Source organism: Telopea speciosissima, chromosome 5 (assembly GCF_018873765.1).
Source record: "Telopea speciosissima isolate NSW1024214 ecotype Mountain lineage chromosome 5, Tspe_v1, whole genome shotgun sequence".
NCBI classification, from domain to species: Eukaryota; Viridiplantae; Streptophyta; class Magnoliopsida; order Proteales; family Proteaceae; genus Telopea; species Telopea speciosissima.
Window position 1 is genome coordinate 41,342,225 of NC_057920.1, and position 25,200 is coordinate 41,367,424.

Consider the following 25,200-nt stretch of genomic DNA (forward strand, 5'->3'; position numbering starts at 1 on the left):
TTAAAGTAGGATGCAGCCATATCTTTGATGTCTTTCACATTAGTAATAGGAGAGCCATCGGGACCTGCCAGCTGTAAAATGGCATTGAAGTTTGATCTAGACTTCAGGGATCTATGGAAGTAGGCTGAATTGGAGTCCCCTAACTCCAGCCATTTAATTCTAGCCTTCTGCCTTAAGAAACTTTCCTCTTGAGATAGAAGAACTGATAGGTCATGGGAGGCAGCCTTTTCATCAGCAGCAAGTTGACAGTTCAGGGGATCCAATTGAATTTGCAGCTGAATAGAAGAGAGTTTATCCTTGCAATCTTGGACCTGCTGGGAGATATTGCTGAAAATGTTGGAGTTCCAAACATTAAGAGCATCTTTCACATTTCTGAGCTTCCTAGCAAAATCAATGAGGGGGGAAGAGAAAGCTTGTACAGGTTTTTCCCAGGCCTCCTTGACAGTAGGAAGAAAAGTGGGGTGGGAAGACCACATGTCAAAATACTTGAAAGGTTTAGGACCAAAGGAGGTATAAGGCTGTATAGAAAGAGAGATGGGACTATGGTCAGAAATACCGGGGGTATCGAAGGTGGCAGAGGAAGAGGGAAAGGAGGTAAGCCAAAAATCATTGACCATGACTCGGTCAAGCTTGCAATCAATACGGTGAATCCCAACCCTTTTATTGCTCCAAGAGAAAGTGGGACAAGTCCAATGAAGATCATCCATGCCCAAGTCATCAATACAATCATTGAAAGCAGCCATAGAGTCAAGATCTAAAGAATCACCCCCCTGCTTTTCATTTCCAAATCTGATAACATTAAAATCTCCACCAATACCCCAAGGTGAAGGACCAATAAGATTTGCAATACTGCGGAGATCATCCCATGAATGTAACCTCTGTAAATGGCAGTTGGAAGCATATATAGCAGTGAAAAAGAAGGAGAAGTGATTGAGGCAGTCAGAGAACCTTAAATGGAGAAATTGAGCCGAAGAGGAGATCAAGGAGACCTGAATTTTTGAAGAATCCCATAAAACCCAGATGCGTCCATCAGTGTGGTGAGTGTAGTTGGATAGGAAAGACCAACCCGGGGCAATTGAGCTCAAAATTTTTGCAGCATTTGGCTCTTTTACATGGGTTTCCAGTAGACAGCAGAAAGTGGAATGGTGAAGACGGATACGGTCTTTTACTGCAACTTGTTTGCTCAGGGAATTTAGACCCCGAGTGTTCCACAGAACACTGTGATTCATTTGGGCAAGAGGGGTGGTTGCACCTGGCATCCCAAAAGTCGGAATAGCACACCGTGAGAAGAGGAGGAGCTTCGGTGGCGACGGTTGTAGCCAGCAGCAGGGGATATGCAGGGGATAGTAGAAGAGGGGGGGGGATCGGGTGAAGGACACGAATGAGACATACGGGCTAACCCATTAGAACCTGCCAACTGACCCGACCCGAGTGAACTGGGGCTAAAAGATTCAGGAGCTGGGTCAACCCGGGGGGGGGACAGTTTCTTTGATTTTTTTTTCTTGTGGTTTTTTGATTTCTTTTTAGTGGAGGGCTTTTTTGGTAAATGGGATAAAGGGAAAGAGAAGAGGGAGAGCGCAACTCATGGGTGGGCCCCTCAGAAAAGACAACCAAGGGGATATCACTAGGGGGAGCCGAGAGAGGATGAGACAAAGGGTCACTCGCAAAAGAGGGAAAGATGGGAACAGTGGCAGGGTTACTTGTCGAGGCTAACACAGAAGAAGAAGGTGCAGGAACCGATGACGGAGTAGACGCAGGTTCCAGAGGGGACAAAGGGGAAGGGTTCGTCGTCAGAGCTAGAGCGACAGAGGCCAAAGCATCAGAGGTATCAGCAGAGATGCCAGGAGGGTGTTCAGCCACCGGAGACGCCATTCGCTATCTGGTACGAGGAGCAGCAGAGTCGAGGAACTTCTCGATGCAGGTTTCAGGTTCAGACTCCAACTGGTCATCGTCAGATAAAGGAGCAAAAGGGTTTTGCCTAATGGGTAGAGGAGGGATACCCAGGATGCTGCCCTGATGAGCTGCCAGAGCACAGCTAAGATTTCGGCGACGATGACGGGACCTGGTTCTGCCTCTGGAGAGGGAAGTGAACCGAGATGGAGCTACAGAGGTGGGCATGCGATTTTCCGGTGGAGAAAAAGTCTCCGGAGGTGAGCATAGGGTAGTATCATGCCCAAACTTCTTGCAGATGAGACATTGAGGTGGTTTCTACTCGTAATGGACCTCTTGTTCAAAGGAGAAATCATCCCCTTCATTGACAGTGATGAAAGTGGGCAGAGGTTCTTCAGCAGACACTTCGACGCATATTCGAGCGAAAGCCAAACAAAGTTTCCTCATCGTGCGCATGTCTGAGAACAACGGCTTACCCAATACCGAAACAACAGAGCTAAGGCCGTCAGTACACCAGTAGTGGAGGGGGAGCCCAGGAAGAGAGACCCAGAGGGGGATGATCGAGAGATCAACCCTGCGCAGTTGCAGGTGGCGGTGCCACTGTCTGAGAAAGATGGGTTTCTTCCCAACCTGCCAAGGGCCACCCTCAAGCACACGGTTTCTGTCGTGATCATCCGAGAATTTGAATATAAAAAAGCCATTGTCCAGAAGATGGATATCAAGAGTGCCATTGATCCTCCACTGCTTTGAGAGGGAAGCTTTTAAAATGTGAAAGGGGGGTTGAGAGCCCAGAAAATGGCCCACTAAGCAGGATTCCCATAGCTGTGCTTCAGTCCCAAGAGCATCATGGGAGCAGACTGCAACCTTGGTGGACCCAATAATGGAAGGGGAAACAAAGTGGAGGGGGAGGCCAGCAGATGAGAGGGAAGCAAGGTGGGAGGTGTTGAAAAAAGAGTTCCATTTGGGTTGGCCAGGAGACAAAGGGGTGGTGGGGATGGTAGTGACAGAAGGAGGAGGAGGAGGAGGGGGTGGAGGCGAGTGGGAAGGCATTTCGTGATTGGCCAGAGAAAGAGTTACCGGAGTGCCGGAGAAGAAGGAGATACTGGAGCCATCATGTTATAGGAACACTCCACCGGGTCTGTACCATGGCAGGGTACTATTCTACCACCCTTGTATGGCAGTTAATACCGAATTTTGAAGTTACTTAGCCATTATCAGGTACTCCAGACCCGAAGTTGACTCCGGTCAATCTAGGATATGATCCCAAGTTTTAAAACCATGATTGAAGTGTGTGAACTTAAATGGGCAGCAAGTTAGGTTAGGGTTTTGGGTTTTGAAAAGAGGAAAAGATGGATTTCTAGGGTTTGGCTGGACAGAAGTTAACCAAACTTGAATGTTTTTCTTAGGAGGGTATGAGGGATAATCGGTCAGATTTGTAGACTGTTCTGACGGTTGGTTTGGGCTGGGCAGAAATTAGGGTTTCGGATTTTGATTTGAGATGGGGGAAATTAGGGTTTCAGTGGTTGGAATGGGCAGCAAGGGAGATTGAGTTCTCCTTCTGGGCAGGGGGTGTTGTGGTTGAAGTTTGATGAAGTTCTGATGGCTGGTTAGGTCTGTGGGGAATTTAGGGTATGGGAAAACTGAAAATAACAAAGGGGAAACTAGGCTTGGGGTTGTAGAGGATTAGAAGAAGGATAGGGATGGGGATGTCTCAAACTTACTGTTGTTGCAGAATTACCTTGGCAGCAGCTTGTTTTAGAGGATTAGAAGAAGGATAGGGATGGGGATGTCTCAAACTTACTGTTGTTGCAGAATTTCCTTGGCAGCAGTTTGTTTGATTGTAGATCTTGAATTAAAATTAAATCTTCAACTAGAACTTGAAGGAGATCTTTGAATAAAAATTGTATCTTGGATAGGACTTGAAATAAAACTTGAAGACGAACCACCCGGGCTTCAAACCGTAAGGTGTCAATTGGATCAGACACCAATCCCACCAACGAACCATCAGGGCTACACACCGCAAGGTGTCGATTGGATCAAACACCAATCCCACCAGCCTTGATCAAACACAAGACAATCTCCAAGGGAGAGAACAAAGTTGCAGAGAAGCTTGAGCTGAATTTTCTAAAACAGTAGTGAGTAAAAAGGAGCCCCATGGTTGTTCTTTATTTATGTTGGCCAAAGGCCTAAATTCCTATGCAGCCTAGGAATAGGAAATCCCAAGCTGAGTCTAAATACAAAACACTCTATCTCTAAATTCGTGTAGAGGTGTGGACCTTAAAATATAACTTGTTAAAAAGATTATATTCTAAAAGAAAATTCTAAAATCACTTAAATTAGAACAGTGGTTCAACCGGTTCAATTTAAAACACAAAAACATGAAAAGAAACTAAGTATAGGGCTAATCCCGTATGCAACTTATGTACCCCTATGGCTCTACTTTAAGTCCATAAAAGTGACCTATTACAGTGAAAACCCATGGGATCAAAGGCCCGACATGTATATAACCCAACCCTAGACTTATTCCTAATAAAAGAAGCCCAATTTGGTGATAAATCTGCATCACGTTCCAGGAATTGGTTGACCAAATTATCGCGAGGCAAAGTAGCTGATTGGTTACCTCCAGAGGAAGAAGCAAGATTAGTGGCATTACACTATATTAGAATTCTCTTCAACAGTGTTGGCTAATTGCTGTTGCTGTGCCCAGTGAGGTTACCATGCTTAACCTAATATTATCATCAGTATGATTGACCTTGTGAGCCCCGGTTAGTTTGCTGTCCACGACTTCCACCACGTCCTTGACCTCCCCTTGAACCACAACTTCTTCCAGGAAAACTAGAGCCACTCCATGAACACAACCACCATTGCCAACAATAAGGCAGGACTTTCCTTAGAAAGGGAGGAGAGTTCAGATTTAGTGAGTGAGGGAGGGAGACATATTATGCTGAATGCGATAAAAAGCTTCATTCATGGAAGATACGCTATCACCAGTAAGAAGTTGGCTTTTGACAGGCTGCAAGCTAAAATTCAAACCAGATAGTTACTTCGCCATTTGAAATTTTGCACGCTGAGTTTTCAACAATTCCAAATCATTGGTGAGTGGTTGGTGGATATTAAGTTCCTCCCACATGCCTTTGCGAGCACTGTAGTATTCACCAGCAGATTATCACCTTGTTTAAGAGAATCTTTTCATAAAAATTATATATACGAGACAGATGTTGAACTGGCTTCACTATTGAGAGGGGAAGGGGGTGAATCAGTAGATTTAAAAATTTCTTCCCTTTTGCAAACCCTGACGCATTGGAACTGAAATACTGACCCCGAATTTCACATGGACTCCTGCCTTCAACCAAGAATGGCCAGGCCTACCAGGCATGCCACTCTGCAAAACAAATGCACTTCTATGCCAATCCACACAACCACAACACACAAATATACGTGGTTCGGCAATTTGCCTATATCCTCGGCGTAATACCCCTGGGTATTTGCCCAATACTCTCCTCAGTTCAACTGCCACAATTATTTGCCTACATCCACAGAGCAATTCTAATGTAGAAAGGGTTCAAGTAAAAACCACTCTATAGTAGGATCGATGATAGGTTGCAGTAGAACATCAAAATAGCAATAAAATCAGAATTAGTAATTTAGAGAAATAAAACTGTAGAGAGATTTAAAATTAGGGAAAGGCTTGGATGATTAATTCATCCCAAGCACGACTTTATTTATAATCATAATGAAACAATAAATAATTTCCATGAGCAATGTGGGACTAAACCACATACAAGAAACAAAAAAAATAACAAAGGGACAACATGTCCAGAATACCCCCACGGTATTCTGGCCCCATATATCTAACACTCCCCCTCAAGTTGGAGCATATATATCATGCATGCCCAACTTGACTAAGATAGGATGAAACAGCTTGCTACTCGGTCCCTTAGTGAACACATCAGCCAGTTGATCAGTAGACTTCACAAAGGGAACACAAATGAGGCCGGCTTTAAGCTTCTCCTTGATGAAATATCGGTCAACCTCCACATGTTTAGTACGATCATGCTGGACAGGGTTATGAGCAATGCTAATGGCAGCAGTTTTATTGTCACAATAAAGCATCATGGGAAGATGGACAGCAACACCGATATCCTGCAATAATCCTCTAAGCCACAGAAGTTCACAAATTCCTTGTGCCATTGCATGAAACTCGGCTTCAGCACTGGACCTTGCCACAACATTCTGCTTTTTGCTACGCCAAGTGACAAGGTTCCCACCCACAAAGGAACAATAGCCAGAAATAGATTTCCTGTCAGTAGAACCAGCCCAATCTGCATCAGTATAAGCCTCAATCTTAAGGTGACCATTGGGAGATAGAAGGTTTCCCTTTCCTGGAGCAGACTTCAAATACCTCAAAATACGACGGACCACATCCATATGAGAGGAATAGGTATCATGCATGAACTGGCTCACCAAACTCACAGCAACTGCTATCAGGTCGTGTGTGAGAAAGGTAGATTAGTTTGCCCACGAACCGCTGATAACCACCTTTGTCAACAGGCTCACCCTCTTTCTCCCTAAGTTTTGTAGTAGCTTCCATAAGAGTATCTGAAGGGTGACAGCCTAGCAGCCCTGTCTCAGTCAATAGATCAAGGACATATTTTCTTTGAGAATGAAAGATGCCCTTTGAAGATCGAGCAACTTCTATCCCTAGAAAATATTTTAGAGGGCCAAGATCTTTGACCTCAAACTCACGGCCAAGGAGGAGCTTCAAATCCCTGATAGCAGCACCATCATTACCAGTTACCACAATATCATCCACATAGACTATGAGAAGAGTAACCTTGTCACCAACTCGTCTGATAAACAAAGTGTGACCAGCATTGCTCTGCTTATAACCTACTGAAATCATAGCCTTATGAAATCTGCCAAACCAAGCCCTAGGTGACTGCTTCAACCCATAAAGAGCACGCTTCAATTTACAGACCCTGCCCCTAGTCCTGTCATCAGAGAAGCCTGGTGGAATGTCCATATATACCTCCTCCTCAAGTTCCCCATGGGGGAAGGCATTCTTTACATTTAACTACTGAAGATCCCACCTAAGATTTGTAGGACAAGATAATAACACCCTGATAGTGTTGAGTTTTGCCACTGGTGCAAAGGTCTCCTGATACTCAACTCCATAAGTCTGAGTGAACCCCTTTGCAACCAGACGTTCCTTATACCGATACACTGAACCATCAACCTTCTGTTTGACCACGAAGACCCATTTACATCCCACTGGTTTTTTCCCTGGAGGAAGAGCCACAAGATCCCACGTATTAATTTTGTGTAGTGCTCTCATTTTTTCCAACATTGCAGCCTTCCACTTTCTATCTGTAGATGCTTCCTGCCAATTTTTAGGAATAGAGACAGAAGAAAGAGAAGATACAAAAGCACGAAAAGAAGGAAAAAGAGAGCTATAAGAAACAAAACGAGATATGGGAAGTAAAGTGCAAGTCCTAGTACCTTTGCGATGAGTAATAGGGAGGTCGGAAGAAGAGGGATTACCAGGAGATGAAGGATCCAGGTCTGGAGCCGGCAATTGAATGGGTACTGGTGCTAAAGTGGGTTGCAGCTGCCCTCTGTTGTATCTGCCCCTTGTATAGGTGAGTATGTTGGAGTTGTCAATTCTCTTCTGAAATTCACCAATAGTTCTCTGGACTGGAGTCTGCTCCCCCTGAATAGGAACATTAACAACACTATTTTCTATGGTCTCCCCCTGTAAAGGATTCTCATCAGGTGAGGGAGGAACAGCCAGAGGATGTTGGGCATTAACCAAAGTAGGATGGGCAGCATCCAAAGGAGGCTGATCTGGACCATAGAAGGTAATTTGAGCCATCAAGTTTAATAGGGTTGGGTGGAAAACTGCGGTAATTCCTTCAAGTTAAGAGCAGAAATATGGAGGAGAAGCCCCTTGTAATGAGATTAAATAAGTCTCCAAAAAACAGAACCAGCAGCCAAGTAAAAATCCTAGATCAATATTGTCAGGGTTTTGAAAAAACCCTGAATTGCTGAAATCGATGAAGGATACAAGAGGCCAAAAAACTGCAGGGAATTGGCTGAAACTGAAGTCGAGGGACCCTCTATAATGGAGGAAAACACCTGCAAAAAATCAGATCCAATAGGCAGTAGCAACCCCAAGATCGATAGGTGTCTGGGTTTTGGAAAAAACCCTGTGATGGTGGAATCGATCTCAAGGAGGTCTTCAAAAAACTGAACTGTTGAAGCCCAAATTGCAGTCGAGTGTGTCCTTATAAGTGGAGAATCAGCCTTAAAAAAATCAGAAACAATAGAGGGCACAAACTCCTAGATCAACAATTGTCAGGGTTTTGAAAAAAGCCCTGTTTTTGTAAAAATCGATCTTAGGAGGTCTTGAAATCTGTGATCAAATCTGTGAGATAAGAACTTGAACCAATAAGAAGGAAATCCTGCTGCAGGTTGTGGTCTTCAAAGGGAGGAGTTGATTCCTTCTAAGTGAAGTAGAAGCAATCCCCAAAAAACTGAAGCTCCAGATATCGCAGGCAGGAATGGCTGGTTCCTATCGAGCAGAATTATATAGCATTCATGAGGTAATGGGGGCAGCAACTGGATTGAATGATCACCTCATCAGTGCTGCCCTATGTGAGAATAGAGAACAAGGGAGAAGAGAGAGAGGAGAGGAGAAAATCGAGAGAGAGAGAGAGAGAGAAGAAAGAAAACTGAAATTTGAAGAGGGGTGGTCCCTAATTTGAAATCTGCTCTGATACCATGTAGAGAGATTTAAAATTAGGGAAAGGCTTGGATGATTAATTCATCCCAAGCACAACTTTATTTATAATCATAATGAAGCAATAAAATAATTTCCATGAGCAATGTGGGACTAAACCACATACAAGAAACAAATAAAATAACAAAGGGACAAAAGGTCCAGAATACCCCCACGGTATTCTGGCCCATATATCTAACAAAAACCAAATCAGCCAGCAGTTTGGATTGAGACTTGGATCCACATTTCAGCCTATTATGATGTCTGGTTGCTGAGATATGAACTGGAATCAAAATTAGAAAGTTTGTTGAGATCTTGAAAACCAGCAGCAACTTCGACTCCAAACAGGGATCGAGTGTAGCTCTCCTTGACAGGGTTCAGTCCTCCAAAGCCCTACTGAAATAAGGATCAGGTTGCAGAGAAGTGTAGGCTCGAAGTTGCTGGAGAATTTTGGGCAGAAAACTGATCTGCAGGGGTGACTCGATCCTTCGGTGTTTGGGATAAACAGCAGCAATTTCTAGCTGAATATTGGGATGTATTCTGCTCCTTCACTGATGCAGCAGCAGCACTCGATTGTGGTCTCAAACAACAGAGAATGTGGAGTTCGAGTGGGGGAAGAAGAGAAGATAGAAAATAGAAGGTAGGGGGTAGGGGGAATGGCTCTCTCAGCTTGGGTCTCTCACCCACAGCTATCTCAGCTGTTGTAGCACAGGGGAAATTCCCATACTCGATGGCTAAATTGGCCAGAAGATTCTTTTCTCTGAAATTATGTTTTTTCATTAAGAAGTGATGCCTTTTAATAGCTTAGGCAAGCTTACAATAGAATAGAAACTTTCCAAAATAAGAACTAATCTAAAATAGAAATTACTAAGTCCTAGCTAAATAGAAGTTAACTAAATTAAAACTACTTGACTTTATACTTTAGCCACAAATTAGAAACTACCTAATATACTTTCTAAAACTGAAAATAGAAACTAAACTATGGCAGCGTTAGGATAGAATCTTTCTCCACTTGATGGGCCCACAAAATATTCTAAAAAATATCTTCACACAAGGAAAATATGGGCTGTGACACTGTTCACGTGAACAGTAGCGTGAACAGTATTTTGGCCTCTTTTTCTAGGCCCTTCCAGAGTACCTGCTGGGCTGGCTTGATCTGATCCAGTTCTGGTCCATCTGAAGCTGGTTTGATGGGCCTTGGTTCTTCTTCTTCAGTTCAGTTGTGGGATCTACATCAAATACCCCTTGGCAATACCAATTCAACTCACCGTTATGGCCAATCTGATCTGATCTCAATCCCTAAATGTGCTGTATACCATGGAGAGCTCTCTCAGCAAAGAGGATTAAATATATAAATTTCCCGCCCAATACTGCATCAAACATTATCAAGGTCCAGTCAGACATATTTAGGTCTTAGGCCGATCCCAGGATCAGCCATGGCTTCTGCCACCATGATAAGCTTAAAAGTTAAAACCATAGGTCTACAATCCAAATGTTTCTATGTGCATCATCTGAGCCAATTAGACCCTGGACATGATCCTTAGTTTAACCTGTAAGCAAATCCACGGCACAAATAATTGTCAAACCTACTTTCCTAGCTTGGTCTGAAATCAGGGAATCCGAAAAGCCACTCCATAGTGACTCTCATTGTTGTACCATAAAACGATTACTGTCAAAACATGAGCAGATCAGTGAAGCTTCAGCTTTCAGAGTTCCACCAGAAAAGAAGCAGCAAAAGAAAAAAACGGAGGAAAAGAGAAACAGGAAAAAGTAAAAAAAGAATCGAAGAAAAAGTAGAAGAAAAAACAGGGGAAAAGAAGAAAATCAAAACAAAACTTACCAGTGTCGCCTGTAAAGGAGGGGTGCCGCCGGAAAGGGAAGGGGTGCCACCAAAAAGAGTGTTGTCATATCCACCAACCACCATCAACTTCAGTAGGGTTTCCAGAGCGTGCACTTGGGAGGGGAAAAATGAATTGAACAATCTAGTTCGATATTACATATTCTCCTTTCTTTTTTTTTTTAAAGTAAACAAATTGATTCAGTGCTTCTCACCATGTATTGTAATATGTACACAAGCCAATATTAATATAAGAAATAGCAAATAATTGGCATAATTTTATAAATAAAAAATTTATAAACAATGAAGTCACTGCCCAAGTCACCTAGGCGTCCCAAGGCGACGCCTAGGACCCCAAGGCACCCACCTTATTGTGTTAGTGAAAGTGGTCAACTACCCAACCCCCCAAAATCTGATCCGATGCCTAGGTGACGCTTTGACAACTATGAATTGAACATCTAACGCTTGGATGTGGTTGAATTATAGAGAGAACAGTGTTTAGAACCTGCAGAATGTATGCTTCAAAGATCAGTTTGATCCAACAGTTGGATCAATCAAATCTGATGATGAATAGAATTAGTAACTAAAAGGGCTGAATTGAGAAACTGGATAGAAACAGAAACAACTCTCACACCAGAGGTCAGATGGACCTCCAATTCTGGTTGAAGGAAGTGCCTATAGAGGAGATAAAACTGGTAAAAAATTGGGCCATATTCGATAGCTGGATTGGCAGAAAGTGCAGGTCCAAAACCAGAAACTAGAATAGGAAGAAACTGAATCTGCAGGTGCTGTAACTGAAGTAAAATCTGGGCAGGATGAAGGTAAGCAACAATTGAGTTAATAACAGTAGGAAAGAGAGAAATTAAGAGTAGATTCAGACCTGCATAACTGAGTTTCAAATCACATATAAATCTCCCATGCAAGGGTTGTGTATTCTGCCGGAATTTTAAGAAGAGGGAAATTTTCAGAAGTCCAAAACGTTGGGAGTATCTCCCTTTGCTCTTATTTATAATTCGAGCAGCAACTATTACAAACTAAACCCCCAGTCCATGCGTGGAGGCCTCTAGGTAGAATAAAATCTCTAATATGCTATTACATGAAATAGAAAGTCTACTTATTAAAAGGAAAACTCAGAAATAGAAACTCCTAATTTGTAACTAAGAATGGTTATAAAATAGAACTAAGTACTACAAACACAAAATAGAAACTGGATAGGATCTTCTCTTAGACACAATCCAACAGCCTATCTTCTAGGAAGCCCTCCTCCATGCAAGGGCTTATGGTGCCCCCACAATCTTCCAAATCTTCAGGATGTTGTGCTGGACACAATCTCCAAATTGTCTTGTAGGCCTACACAATCTTCCAAAATTTCAAGATGTTGTACCAGAATAATCTCAAAAAGATCTTCTAGTAAATCCTCTAGATGTTGTACCAGTTTTATCTCAAAAAGATCTTCTAAAACATGCTGGTCGCTGGCCATATTATTAGCCGACAATATAATCAGAACATAGGATGAATAGAAACCAGAATATGGATTGGTTTGGCTAAACTGTGGGGGACTGTTGGGCTGGTTCTTTCTCCTTCGATGCTGGCCTTGTACTGCATCAAATTATCGGTAGTATCTGCACTTGCAATTCCAAACACTGCATCAGGGTAGTATGTTAGTGGAACAAAACACAGTGACATTTTACAAATTGGCACAATTACTGAATCTAGATGCAACTGAGTTATGGTTTTTAACATATCAGAAATGGATGAAAGCATAAAGTACTAGAGTCCTTTACCATAGTGGAATTTATGATGGAAAAGATGAACCAAACATGATTGCTTTCTGATGGCTTCCTTGTGAGGCTTTCAAGGAAGAGAAAACAGTGCAGATGTGCAGCCATGGAAATTCTAGATTCAAGAAGAAGAAGTGGAGGGTATGTGTTAACCCCTGAAGGGGCCAAAAGACCTTATGATTCCATTTTCTATATTGCTATATTCTCCTTCATTGGTTAGTAATAAAACAGGAAGAATATATAGCTAGCAAATTTAGTGGATGGAGAAAATATGATAGAGGACTCGAGGGATAAATTCTCCTTGTTCATGAGAGGGTTTTCATACCCTTTTTTGCTAATATGTCCTTTTAATTGTTTTACTTTTTTATTTGAGTTTTAATCCTTTCAAGTTGTTAGCATACTGAAGAAGTATTAAGTAAAGCTCTTATCTGATCTATGGAAAATGTTTTAATATTTTTTGCCTTTTCCAATGCCTACAAAATTTCATTACATAAATATGTTAGTCTAGTGAAGGCATCGGATAAAAAGGATTCAAAACTTTAGTGCTTCAAAATATAAAGTTAGTATTTTTAGAATTTTGTGCCTCATCCAAGACAAAGGTGGAGGGGAGAAAGCTAAAAGCCTCAAAGTTTGGTTATGTAATTAATACCATGTTTAACAGCATTAGTGAAAATTTCCTTTATGTAAATTAAAATTTTCGTGATTGAGCACCCTTATCCTTCTTTATAAGGATATTTGCATCATAATATATCATGTGAAATGCATTGCCATGTCATGTTTAAAAGTTGAGTATGTGGAGTTGTACCATTTGACGGAGTCTAAAATTTATTATTCCAAGTGATTATGTGAGTCCATCATCTTCTTCAATTTTTTTGTGCATGTTGAATTCCTCACATGTATGATACTCTGCTTGCAGCATGTTTTGGAGAGGGGAAATCCACATGAAAGAAGCCAAATTATTAGCAAATTGTCAGGGAGAATTGTACAAATGAGCCAGCATAAGTTTGCATCAAATGTGGTTGAAAAGTGTTTGGAGCATGGTGATGCTACTGAACGAGAACTCTTGATTGAGGAGATTGTTGGACAGACTGAGGGAAATGATAATTTATTGGTAAGTTCTTGGTCTTGTTCTTCTTATCCTATCTTGTGTTGTTATTGATTGGGCGTGGGTGGGGTAAGAAGTTCTTCTCCACCAATGGGTCTATAGGACCCACAAAATCTGTCAAAATACCCTGTTCAGCCACTGGTTGATGGCTACATGGGCTTGAAAATATAGGCTTAAGTATAACCAATATATGGGCCAAGTATGGGCCTAACTATGACTTTGTCGATGGCCAGAAAAGGGGCTTGGTTGGGCTGGCTATAACTCAACCCAACAGGACTAATAAAGGGCTTGTTTTGGCCTGGCCTTGTACTGCGTCATTTAGTCTTTATGGTGCCTCCATGTTTGATACTAATAGAATTACCCCAAGGCATCTTAAGCTATTTTTTTCACCGTCATAAATTACCATGCATTAAATTCATTTGCTTTTCACTATTCTCCACTTCGTCTTGAGGTTGTTTGAAGAATACATCGGATTTTACTCCCTCGCCTAGGATATCATTAAGGTGGACCTGTAAAGGCCATCCATCTTCAATCTGGATCAAATTAAAGGGATTAACCACACCTTTCTTTGTCTTATTCCCAAAAAAGAAGGCGCCTTCTCCATGGGTGACTTTAAACCTATTACTCTTTGCAACTTGATCTACAAGTTCATTCCTGAAGTCCTCGCTAACAGGTTCAATTTTGTGATAAGAGTCTTTGGTCAGAGACAACCAATCCGCTTTATTCCCGGGTATAAGTATTTTGGATAATATGCTCCTTTGCAATGAGCTGGTCCGTGGCTTTGACAGATCCAACCACCCCCCGCTACCCTCCTCAAGATTGATATCCACAAAGCATTCGATTCCTTGAGGTGGGGGACTTCTTAGTCAACATCTTATCCAAGATGTCTTTCCCCCCTTCCCTCATCAACTGGGTTTTCCACTGCATCTTTTTAGTTCACTTCTCAGCTCTTATTAATGGCTCCCCCGTTGGCCTCTTTGCTTCTTCGATTGGTGTTCGGCAAGGCTGCCATTTATCTCCCTACATTTTCACCTTGGCCCTTGAATTTCTCTCCAGAATCATCCACTCCAAAATGGAACAGCAGCTTATCTCTTGATGCCAAAATGTAAAGCTCTCAGAATCTCTCATTGGCTTTTGCTGACGACCTCATCGATTGTAACCATTATGGACTGTTTACAGCTCTTTGAAAGGTTCTCGGATCTTGTGTTGTGTAAAACCTGTTTTTAGGGTTCTTCCCTCGGATAAAATTCTTTATCTGTGCTGCCCCCCACCCCATGCGCGTGCTCAAGGGGGGAGGGGAGGGAGAGAGAGAGAGAGCAAACATATGCAAATGTGTCCCAAGACTGCAAAGATCTTTTGATGTCCTCAAAGCTCTGCAAATGCATCTTGCTCAAACTTCTGTGTGAATGCATAGAACTCCAAAGATTTTTTGATGTCCTTGAAGCTGTGCGAATGAATCTTGCTCAAACTTTCTGTCATAATAATACCTGCTTAATCATTTCACAGTGCCTGAAAATTAGTTTGTTATGGCTTCGAAAGATTCAAAGCTTGATTCTGGATTAGAAAAGAAAATGTTTGCATTTGGCATCAAGATAGTAATACTTGCCACCATAGTTTTCAAGGCGTAGACTAAGCGTCCAGGCTCTTTCTTGGGTCCAAGGCAACAACACGCCTTGTTGACACTTCACGAGTTTACGTTTATTTATGTTAATCGTTTTGTTTTTTGATGTATATGGTTATATTATATCCTATGCTTTGTTTATTATAGGTTGGTTTTTACGAACATAATTTTATCATATTGCATTGATATGGCTTCTATGCTCCATATAAGCATAATTATATAAAATAATCATCGCTATTTTACATATAGGCATATACTGCACACCTAGGGCATCTAGGCAACAGCTAGGCGGGCATCTTGTCACCTAAGCACCCACCAATGCCTTGGGTCAGCTAGTCGCCATGACAACTATGTTTGCCCCTGATCTTGTCTATTTTTGTCTTAACTGGCTGCTCTTATTAATTTCAATATTGAGGCACTCTAACGTGTAACCATAGACACCTGAACCTGAAGAGTTAGATAGGAAACTGTGGCAATAGGCTTTGCGGTTCGGATACAACCTTTGGTGTCTAATATGCAATTCTGAACCTTGTACCTCTGAATTAATTACTTTCTTATGTTTGCCTTCTTTGTCTTAGGCAATGATGAAGGACCAATATGCAAATTATGTGGTCCAGAAGATTCTTGAAATGTGCACAGATAAACAACGGGAAGTGTTGCTGAATCGTATTAGAGTTCATCTTCAAGCTTTGAAGAAATACACTTATGGGAAACACATTGTTGCTCGGTTTGAACAGTTATATGGTGAAGGTGTGTATATTTTTTTATATGGGCATATTTTATTTATATCTCTATATCTGAAAAGCAGGCCCTATCTATCATTTTTCTAATTTACAGTTTGGTATTTCGTTGCTGGTTTCTCACAACAATCTTGGGACATAACGTGATGGTTATGTTCTATTCCTCCACCAAGTTTTATCTTTTATCATGGATTGATTAGTGAGTGAAATGCACCAGTATGAAGGGGACGTCATAGGTTTTCTGCTGTTATCTTCTTGACAACAACAACAACAAGAACAACAAAGTCAGCCTTATCCCAACTTAATGGGGTCGGCTACATGGATCCAAACAAAACAAAATAGGGAAAACTGAGGTCTAAACAAAAAGGGGGAATGAAGAGGGGGGGGGGAAAGGGAGATGGAAAAAGAGATGAGACATGAAAAAAAGGCAAATGACAAATGAAAGATAGAGAGTAAAAGGAAAAATGAAAGATAAAAGATGAGTAAGAGGAAACAGGCATAGCCCAGGAAGTCAGGAGAATCTCAGTTAAATGGGAACTGCTACATGGATCCTTGCCCTCCAATAGGCCCTATCCGAGGTCCTACTTGGTACAAGACCTAGACTATGCATGTCCTTCCTCACAACTTCTCTATGGTCATTTTGGGCCTGCCCCTAGCTCTTTTAGCTCCTTCAATCGGGATTATATCATTCCTCCTTACTGGGGCGACCATAGGCCTCCATTGAACATGACCATACCACCTCAAATGACTCTCTCGGAGCTTGTCATTGATCGGGGCAACTCCCAAGTCAGCTCTAATACGCTCATTCCTTTGTCTTTCCTAGTTTTTCCACACATCCATCTTAATATCCTCATCTCTGCCACACATAGCTTCTCAATATGACACTTTTTAATTGTCCAACATTCTGCCCCATACATCATAACCAGTCGTACAACAGTCCTATAGAACTTCCCTTTAAGCCTTAAAAGAATACATCAATCGCACAACACTCCGAAAGCACCTCTCCACTTCATCCATCCCACTTTAATTCTCTGTGAAATATCATCTTCTATGTCACCTTCTTTATTTATTGTGAGGCCCACCTCTCATTTGAGCCCTTTTGGACTTGTATGATTTCAAGTTCAAGTTCGATATCCATGCCTGCCTCTATGATGTGGTCTGTGTCGGTTGTGGATTCGGACCAATCCATTGACTTACCTATGGAGGATTCCGGGGAGCCAGCTCAGTTAGCCATTATCGAGTCTGAGGATCCTTGCGGTCGCCAACATATTAGTTTTATATGTGAGACATGCTGGATCGAGCATATGCAGAATCTCTTAATCTCTTAGGCCGGGTCGTAGGTAAGAATCCATTATTACATGTGTAGAATTAATGCTTTAATTGGGTAATATTGGGCTGAAATGTAATTTTCACCGGTGGGACCCACATTACCCGTGTGGTCCGAGCTGCCTGTATGCCAACATGCCCGGGACCTCAATTATGTCTTGGTAAATCAAACCCATGGCTACCATAAGACTTTAGGGAGTTAGTTGTGATTAAAGCAGTTTAGGAAAACTATTCCCAAAACTGATTTTACTAAACCCAAACCAAATAGCCCTTAGTATAGCCTTTCTATATAAGCCATACTTTGCTTAGGATTCATTTCTAACACAAATCCAAAATCAATTTCTGTTCTAAGGAGAAAAGGAAGAAATAGAGAAGAAAGGAGAAGAAGACCTTGGACTTGGGGATCTTGGCATTTGGTGTTGGGGAAAGCTTGCAGAGGACCAATTCGGTTGTGTACTACCACCTTCTCCACATCATACCTTGGTAGGTCACTCAATTCACTTATGATTTCCCAATTTCTCCTCTTTGATTTTGCTAGGTTTGTAACTCAAGCCATCCTAAAAACCTAGAAATTAGGCAATTGGTTGTTACACCCTTCAAATCCTACATGCATTTAGGTTGGATCAACCCAAATGGTGTAGTCTTTCTCCCCTATGCCAAATTTTGGTGTTTTTACCCTGTATGGCATGATCCATGAAATTGGATCTCAAAACCAGGCTTTGGAACACCTATCGGATTCAGAGCCTGTGACCCCTACGGCCGACTGGTCCCTGGGCTGGTCTGAATTCGGTCCTTCTCTGCTGTCTCTGCCTTGATCCTAATTGGGTTAGGCTTTAACCTAGGCTTATTTAGTGTCTAATACATGCTATCTACTACTCGTTTAGGACTGTAAGTCTCCTTTTGGTGAGGTTTAATTGGGAGTTGGATCATCTCCATACTTGTGCTGACATCCAACTCAAGGTAAGGGAATTTTACCTTATTTTGAGAGTGTTTGTTTCCTTTAATTTCTGTTTATGTTGGCTGCCATTGACATTCATCATTATAGAAGTATAATCATGTAGTTTGATAGTTTTTCCTTTTGCATTTGAGGAATGCATGTTATAGGTTTTCATTTCATATTGCATATGCATACTTTTATTGTAATCTACATTTGATGTGTTTGAGAAACGATGCTGGAATTGATTTGTACTTTACTATCTACTGCTGAATCATATGACATCCATGTTAGAACTGCATATGGTTAGATTATCATAAACCTAAATGCTACGACCCTTGCCAACAGGGGTGAGGTGTTGGATAACCCATGGTAGGTCTGAAGGGTAATTCCGGAATGCCATTAACTGTCCTAGGTCCGAAGAGTACTACTAGAATGGGAACAAACAGTAGGGTTAACATTGAGGGTCCGCTAGGGTCTGATGTGTAATTCCGGAACTGGTGGGTCTTCACCGTAGTAGAGTGGTATTCTCGGGTGACCGATGTATGGTGTGCGTTTTCGGGACTGAGAATACTACAATAGCATTTAAACCTCATGAGACCTAGATCTGTTGCTAGTTGCATGCTTAGCTTTAAGACATACATCATGGACTATCTGCATATGTTTGCATGTTTTCCCTTGCTGGGCTCAGTGGAGCTCATCCCCGTGGATATCCCTCTGTTTTAGATGGTCTGGCTGGTTGTGAGAAACCAGGAGTTGGGTTTGATGTTGCTTCAGACTTCCACACCGATGATGGTCGTGCGGTGTAGGAGTTGGAAGTTCATGACGTTTCATGCGTGTGCGATGCGTGCGTATTTTTGTGATGTGGCCTGATAGACGAGGCTATGTTTCTTTTGTGTTATTACATTATTTTTGTTAAAGATATCATATAGTGGTTTATACACACTTTTGACTTGTTTTACTTTTGAAACTGTACAGTTGTAATGCAAGTCTCAATGAATATAAATATCAAGTTTACCACCTATATCTTCTTATTATTGCTATTATTATTATTGTTCTCTTCCGCTGCATTTCGATTACTGTACTGTGATAGTTGTGGATGGAAGTACTGCACTTGTGATCCTGGAGGTTGGTTGGATGTCGGTTGACATCCAGTTAGACCATGCCCTTATTAACTGGGCCGGGGTGTGACAATTGAGTGGTATTAGGGCGACTGTGCTCTACTCCTATTTACAGTCTAAAACACATTACACCAGCATCTTAGACTCATTGACCTGAAGATGAGTCTACTTTAGGTTGAATAAAAGCTTCAACTAAAAACTATAATGAAATAAGCAATATGGAGTGTAAAATGCAATATGATGTGAAGTGAGAAAATATAACTTTTATGTATATTCCGAAAGTTAGATACAAAATTTCAGCAATATATGCTGATTGGGTTACATCCTGTTAAGTAAACATGAAAAGGAGGACATAATCCTTACAAGAAAGAAAGTAACAAAGGCTAAAACTCAACCAAAAAAAAAAAGAAAAGAAAGACCATCATGCTGTCATCACTATTGTGGTGGTGGTGGTGGTTCCTGTCTCGAGAAGTAAGATCTCCATTGGCTTAACTCCGCTTCTATGGTGCCCACTTGGCCGCTAATCTGGGTAAGATCTTGCCTCACACCCGTAAATCCTTGTGCCACAGTCCTCTTCAAAGAGTCTTGACGACTAAACAACTGTCCCCAAGTGGTGGCATCACCTGGAATGTGCGGGGCAGCAGAAGAAGAAGCACCAGGGTGTCTGAATGAAACTGTGGGCTGAGTGCCTATAGGGAAATCACCAGGCATTTCCATATGCACATCCTCTACTCTCTCCTCAACGGAACTCCCCCTTTGCCCCCTTTGCCCCCATGGGTTGTGCTAGCTCAGTGCAATCTGGGTGACCAAGCTCTGGTTTAAATGGTGGAAGCTGAATGTGCATCTTGAGAAGAGTGATCTGGTTAATGTTCACCAGCCTTTTTGTCGAAGGCTCCTTGTCTATGAGTTGGACACCACACTGACGGAAGATCTTGGTGAGCAACCTTCCAAAGAGTAAGTTCCCACGCCCAGGATTATCGTGAAGATATGCCATGGTGCACATGATTGCATAGGGCAAGCATATCTGATAAACCGTGTATTGACAGTAAGTAGTGAGAATCTGCATGGAAGAGAGCTCAGTGCGATGGCCTGCCTACGGGGCGACGTTGTGATCACATATCCTCGAAAGCACACTAGCAGAGGGTATGAATTCTAACTCTGACAACACCCTCTCATAAGATGCTCCATTGGTGAGCACAAAAAATAGCCATTGTCTCTCTGTAACTGAGAGGAACTCCGATGTCTCCGTCCTTGGAGAACAGTATCTCATCTCACCCTCGTTGGATATCTCCAACAATGCAGCCAGTTGAGCAGTATTGAAGGAAATTTCCCGGCCCTTCACATAACTGCTCACAATAAAGTCCTCCCCTCATGCCGGTAGGCAAGGTTACTGTAGAAAAGCCGAACCAATCTGGGGTAACATGAGCTGTCCGGCTGAACCATAGGGAGCCAACCCAAGCCTTCGAACCTCTCTTGGACTTTGAATGCAGTCAAGTCCGCTAGAACCACCCAGCATTCTTCTTCTACTGTCCTACCCATTAACCACTCCCGATATCTCTCTTCCTCAACAGCATTTCGAAAGAACATAGGTTCAAACTCAACTGCAAGTGCAGGGGCACCTCTTCCCCTACTACCACGTCCTCTAGCTGCAGCTATGGTAATAAGAGGGCTGCAAAAGATTTAGAAAACAAGAAATTATATTAGTGTATTGGGTCACTTAAGAAATATAAGTAATTGCATATAAAAGAACACTTAGGTAACATATAGGAAGCCTTAGGAAGGTTTAGAGTGCTTAAATTTCCAAAATAAACAAGAATATAGTCAAGGGAATTCATTTATGCATTCTTACAAACACATTGTAGGCACATTTTTGTGTATCAATAGGAGGAGAAATAATATATAAGAGAAAATCAAGAAAATGAAAGAAATGAGAAAGGAAGACAGGAGAATAGTGATTACATGCATTAGAAGTCTATTGGATTTTAAAATAAACAAGTAAAAGGGTAAAAAGGTCCATTTGGGGATTTTTACAAACATGTGGTATGCACAGTTTTATGCTTTATGTAATAAAGAGCGTAAGAGTGGGTAGGAATTTTGAAAATGAGAAAGAAAGAGAGGAGGGCAGTGTTGCATACTTGAAGCGGGTAAACAAAAACAAAGAATAGAACAAATGTTTAAGAAGTACTATAGAGATTATAACATTACACTAGAACTTAAGAAAAGACAAGAAAACTAGGTTATGGTCATGAGAAGGGATGAGATTTGAGAGAATTAGAGTTTAGATCACTTACTTGTAGATTGGGAAGGTAGATCTTGTGATTGAATGACCCAAAGTGTGTTAGAAGATTCCTAGGAAAGTTCTTGGGAGAGTTGGAGGGTTTAGAGAGGGAGATGACAAAGTTTGAAATGAGAAAATGAAGACCCGATTCTATTTAAAACAACACTGTATTGCCAACCGGTCGACCGATCGACCCGGTGCCTGAATCCGATTGTTTGAAAATTTTAAGAAGGCTACTGTGATGCCCTACGGTTGACTGATTGATCTGGGGTCTGAATCCGGTGGGTTAATCAGTAAATAAAAAATAAAATAAAATAAAATACTATACAATATATATAAAACATACGTTGGCATAATAAAATAAAATATACATTTAGGGAAGTACATATATAAATAAAAATAGAAGTTGTATGCTTGTATGTATTTGTGAAATTGGTTAATGATCCTTATATTCGTGTTGCTTGTATATATCAAGGAAATAGAGGATGTACTATACTACAATGCCTTTTATAGGATTCAGAACTGTCAGCCTGGTACATCATTGCAACTCAAATGAGTTATACGCCGAGGCTAATTGAGGAATGAGTATAATGATGAAAGTATTGATGATTTGAATCGTAAACTTGAACTGATCATCAATTACCGAAAGTATCTCCAATCCGTGCTATGGAATGATCGAACCTTGATGACTGGAGACATCAATGTCATCGAGCGAAGGGTGGAATACCTTCAATTTCATACTACCCGCATCGAAAGCATACTTAATCGGTGGGCGGACCAAATCCAATGCTTTAGATAGGGCATTCTAATGTATGTTTTTGCTTAACCCAAGTACATGTTATTGCATCCATACTTCAATGTTATTGATGCATATCAAACTATTGTTTTAATGCTAATAGTTTGATTCTTTCCCCAGCTGATCAATCATGGTAAGACCTCATCCAAACACTTATCGATGGATGAACACCCGAGGATGTACTAATGCGGCCTCCACTTCCAATCCCACAAATGTTGATCAGCCAAGGGAGGATACACATGAAAATCCTCCAAACCTCACAACGCATGATGTTACCAACATTGTGGACTACCAACATTGTGGACAACATGATGAACCGTCAGCAACAACAGATGCAGCAGTTTATGACCACCATGGCCAACCAACTTCAAACTGCCATGAGGTCTATGCAGGCCCCACAAGCAGCCCTTGCTGCTCCTGCTGTTCCTGCTGCCCCTATTCCACCAATGGCACCGCAGCCCCCGATGCACCCGCCAATGATGCAACTGGCCGTTTGATGGAAAGGTTTTTGAAGATCCAGCCACTTACCCTTGCTGGAATCTCTAAAGACTCCTTACAACCAGTCAAATGGGTCAAGGAAATGGAGAAGGCTTTTGAGTTCTTGGGCTGCACTGAAGAGCAGAAGATAAAATGTGCTAGATACAAGCTCCAACAGGAAGCAGAAGCATGGTGGCAAATCACCAAGCCTATTCTAGCTGCTGCCCATCCCATTCTGACTTGGGAGATCTTTTAGGAAGCTTTCTTTGGCAATTATTTTCAAGCAATGTAAGAAAGAAGAAGGAAATCGAACTTATGGAGCTGACTCAAGGACCCAAGTCTGTTTTAGAATACCAACAGAAGTTTGAAGACGGTTTGAGGCCATCCATTGCTACAGTAATGATAACACACAAAGCTCGGGCTATTCTCAAGTGGTGCAGCTAGCCAAGAGAATTGAAGATAAACAGAGAGATACCTTCCGCAAACCAAGGTGCAAGAGGTCGTCTTTTGTATTGAGGTTACGTAAGTTTCTAAGCCATTATACTACAGTTCACCCTCATCTCCGTCTCAAAAGGCTGACACAGAGTCATCAGTTCCCAAGCACGTGTATGCAAATCCTAGTACAAGGGCTATAGAAGCATCAGTACCTGTAGCCAATCAAGAAGCCAAGTGCTACAATTGTGGCCAAGCGGGCCATATGTTAAGGACCTATTACAATCGGAGACCCCCACTTCCTTTTCGACAACAAGGTAATCGGCCTCTGGATCGAATTTTCTCCATCTCTGCTAGGGATGCTGAGGGAAGACAAACAGTTGTCACAGGCATAGTACTAAATCTCGCGAAATCTCGACCAAGATTTCGAATATTTCGAAAATCTCGACCAGGGTGAAACGAAATGATACCTCGAATAAAAAACGATTATCTCGTGATATCTTGAGATATTGGTACATATCTCGCGAGATGTCGAGATTCTCTTTCAAAACACCTAGTACAAAAGGCAGAAACTCATTAGTCTCGATCGAAATTTCGACTGAGACTAACAAGGCTGCTCTTTTGTGGTTTGTTTCTTCTGTTTTCTTTATTCTTCAAACTTTTTTTGCTGATTTGTGTACCGACCTTCGAATCTATGCCAGAACCACTTGGAGAACACAAGATTCAAACTTCTTAAGTTGTTAACTTGTTATTGACTTAATGTACTAAATATTATGACTTAAGTTATGACTTATGAGTCATTCCCTTTATGTTTCCAACTTCCAAGTCAATTTACTTGTTTAAATTGCTTATTAATCGTTAATTTATTATGTCCTCTAGAACTTAAAGTCTTAAACAATGTGTATGTGTAATTAACTAAGTTATACATTAGGGTTCGACCATACATTGCCAATCAATGGTCCAAAACACCACTTTGGGTGACTATTTTTGCAATTTAAACATTTAAATGTGTTTATATAGCCTAAAATAGGGTTTCCATGAAGTTTAAGGCCTTAACTTGGCCTAAAACCCGCCGAAATGACCTACCAAAACATACTAGAAAAATGCAAAATTTCGACCGAAATATTCGGATATTTCGGTCAGCCCGAAACATCGAAACGAAACGAGTTTTCGAACTACGGTCACAGGTATCATTTCTGCCTATGCATCTTCCATGTACTCATTATTTGGAACCATGGATATGCATTCATTAAGTCTTTGTCGTTTAGGTACCATTCTTGTTTGTTCATCGCCAGCGTATACACTATTTGACACCGGAGCCATGCATTCCTTTGTATCTCCATCTTTCGCAAAGAGAATGGGGATTTTGCCAAAGAGTTTGGCGAGTGGCTTGGTAGTTAGCACACCCATAGGGTCAGTGATAGAACTAAGCACAGTATTTGAGCCATGCCCTGTAAGGATTGCTGCCCGAGAAATGATAGCACATTTAATTCAACTCGATATGACTGACTTTGATGTTATATTGGGTATGGATTGGTTGGCGGCATACAAAGCGAATGTGCTTTGTGCAGAAAGAAAGATTGTGTTCAAGCCTAGAGGTGAAAAGGGGTTTGTTTTTGTGGATGACAAGAAGAGGAAGCCAACAAAGACAAATATATCGACTCTTCAGATGAAGAAGTTGCTTAACAAAGGTTGCCAGAGATACTTTGTCTCGGTAATGGATACTAAAACTAAGGTTAGGCCTATGTCGGAAATTCCTATTGTAAAGGAGTTTCCTGATGTTTTCCTTGACGACTTGACAAGTCCACCTCCACCTAGGGAAACTGAGTTTGTAATTGATTTGCTTCTTGGAGTGGCACCAGTGTCCAAAGCACCTTACAGAATGGCCCCAAGTGAATTGAAGGTATTGCAAGCTCAACTGCAAGATCTGTTGAATAAGGGGTTTATAAGACCAAGTGTTTCACCTTGGGGTGCACCAGTATTTTTTGTTAAGAAGAAAGATGGAAGCATGCGAATGCGCATAGATTACCGAGAGCTGAACAAGTTGACAATTAAGAATCGGTATCCATTGCTAAGAATTGATG

At 41.6% G+C, this 25,200-nt stretch overlaps 1 protein-coding gene across 4 annotated transcripts in view; it reads left to right on the forward strand.

The window, feature by feature from the left end:
- The window catches only part of LOC122661556 (pumilio homolog 5-like), an 83,270-nt gene that overhangs the window by 34,456 nt on the left and 23,614 nt on the right, over positions 1-25,200 (forward strand). For all 4 annotated transcript variants that reach the window (XM_043856982.1, XM_043856983.1, XM_043856984.1 and 1 more), the window contains 2 exons: positions 13,203-13,397; positions 15,591-15,762. In XM_043856982.1, coding sequence (XP_043712917.1) covers positions 13,203-13,397; positions 15,591-15,762 — 367 coding nt within the window. The remainder of the gene's footprint in view (positions 1-13,202; positions 13,398-15,590; positions 15,763-25,200) is intronic.